This window comes from Peromyscus californicus, unplaced genomic scaffold (genome assembly GCF_007827085.1).
Source record: "Peromyscus californicus insignis strain IS unplaced genomic scaffold, ASM782708v3 Scaffold_24__1_contigs__length_46423439, whole genome shotgun sequence".
Classification (NCBI taxonomy): domain Eukaryota; kingdom Metazoa; phylum Chordata; class Mammalia; order Rodentia; family Cricetidae; genus Peromyscus; species Peromyscus californicus.
In genome coordinates this window covers 45,246,486-45,248,078 of record NW_026294535.1, presented here as the reverse complement: position 1 = coordinate 45,248,078, position 1,593 = coordinate 45,246,486, and the positions used below count along the sequence as shown (strand labels likewise).

The window sequence follows — 1,593 nt, the reverse complement described above, 5'->3', positions numbered from 1 at the left end:
CAAACCAGCCAGTCCCTGTCCCTGTCCCTTACTAGCAAATGGGAATGATGTCAGAGAGAAAGGCTTACAATAAGGACTCACTGGGAGAAGCAGGAAGATGGATATCTCAAGAGCATAACCCCAGGAAGGCACTAAACCTCAGCCATGACCAGGAATCACATCATCACACAAGGTTATCTCAGCAGCCTTCCCCTTGACCTCCATTCCAGTCCTCAGCTCTGCTCTTATCATGAAGCCCAGTCAAAGTCTTAAGACCAGGTCCCAGAAACAGAGCTCTGAAAAATACACCTGTGTCTTGGATGCTCGGGGTGGGTGGAACACACCAATGCACAACAGACTGTGCCCTGTGGTTTCAGCTTCTCTTTTTCCTTAAGAATGCCCTTAGATCCAAGATCTTGGGAGGAAGGTAGAGTATGGTCAAGGACCCCCAAGGTATCTCTTCATGAGGCGCCTCATGGCCCCTATGACCTCCTTATTCCTCAGACTGTAAACAAAAGGGTTGCACATGGGGGTGACAACCGTGTAGAAAATGGAAAGAATCTGGTCTGTGTCCCCAAGAGAATCTGCCTGGGGTCTCATATAGGCAACAGTCCCAGTCCCAAAAAAGAGTATGACCACAAACAGGTGGGAAGAGCAGGTAGAAAAGATCTTTTGACGCCCCTCGGATGTTGCAACACCAAGTATAGTGGCAATGATACAGGCGTAAGAAGCCACAATCAATGAGAAGGGCGTGAAGATAAAAGCTACCGTGATGAAGAGATTCCCCACTTCACCCCAGAAAGTGCTTGCACTGGCCAGTCTCAGCACAGGCAGGATGTCACACAGGAAGTGATGGATGGTGTTGGCACCACGGAAAGGCAAAGTGAAGATGCAGACAGAGTGGGTGGTGCCAGTGATGATGCCCGCAAAGTAAGAGGCCCCCACCATGCTGGCACATGTTCCCTGGTCCATCAGCGTGGAATAATGTAGTGGAGAGCAGATGGCAGCATATCGGTCATAAGCCATGGCAGCGAGCAAACAGCATTCGGCAACACCAAAAAGGGCAAAGAAGTACATCTGAGTGAAGCAGCTGGCCCGGGCGATGATGGGGCAGGAAGACCTGAGGTCAGCCAACATCCTAGGCACAATGGTGGTGCTGTAGAGGATCTCCACCACGGAGAAGTGACGCAGGAAGAAGTACATGGGGGAGTGGAGGGCAGAGTCCGCCAGTGTGAGGAGGATGATCAGAGAGTTGCCCAGCAAGGTAACCACATAGACACACAGCACACCCCAAAACAGATGGCCCTGGAGAAAGCCAAAGCCCGAGAACCCCAATAAAATGAACTCTGTTACTTCTGTACCATTGTCACCTCCCATGTCCCCAAAGCCAGACTAGAAAAAAGAGGGGCCAGAGAAGGGTAGCCAGCCAGAAACCTTTGCAGCAGTAAGGATGAAGAGTCGTCCATGAGTGCAGCTCAGCTTGCTGAGGAGGATGCTGAGGATGCTGAAGAGGATGCTGAGGAGGATGATGAAGAGGATGCTGAGGAGGTTGCTGAAGAGGATGCTGAGGAGGAAGATGAGGAAGATCCTGAGGAAGATGCTAAGGAGGATGCT

At 51.1% G+C, this 1,593-nt stretch overlaps 1 protein-coding gene across 1 annotated transcript; it reads right to left on the bottom strand.

Annotated features, from left to right (window-relative positions):
* Positions 1-417: 417 nt before the first annotated feature.
* LOC128119566 (olfactory receptor 9) lies at positions 418-1,356 on the bottom strand. The gene has a single exon (XM_052752897.1). It carries the CDS (start codon positions 1,354-1,356, stop codon positions 418-420), a length of 939 nt encoding a protein of 312 aa, XP_052608857.1.
* Positions 1,357-1,593: the final 237 nt, after the last annotated feature.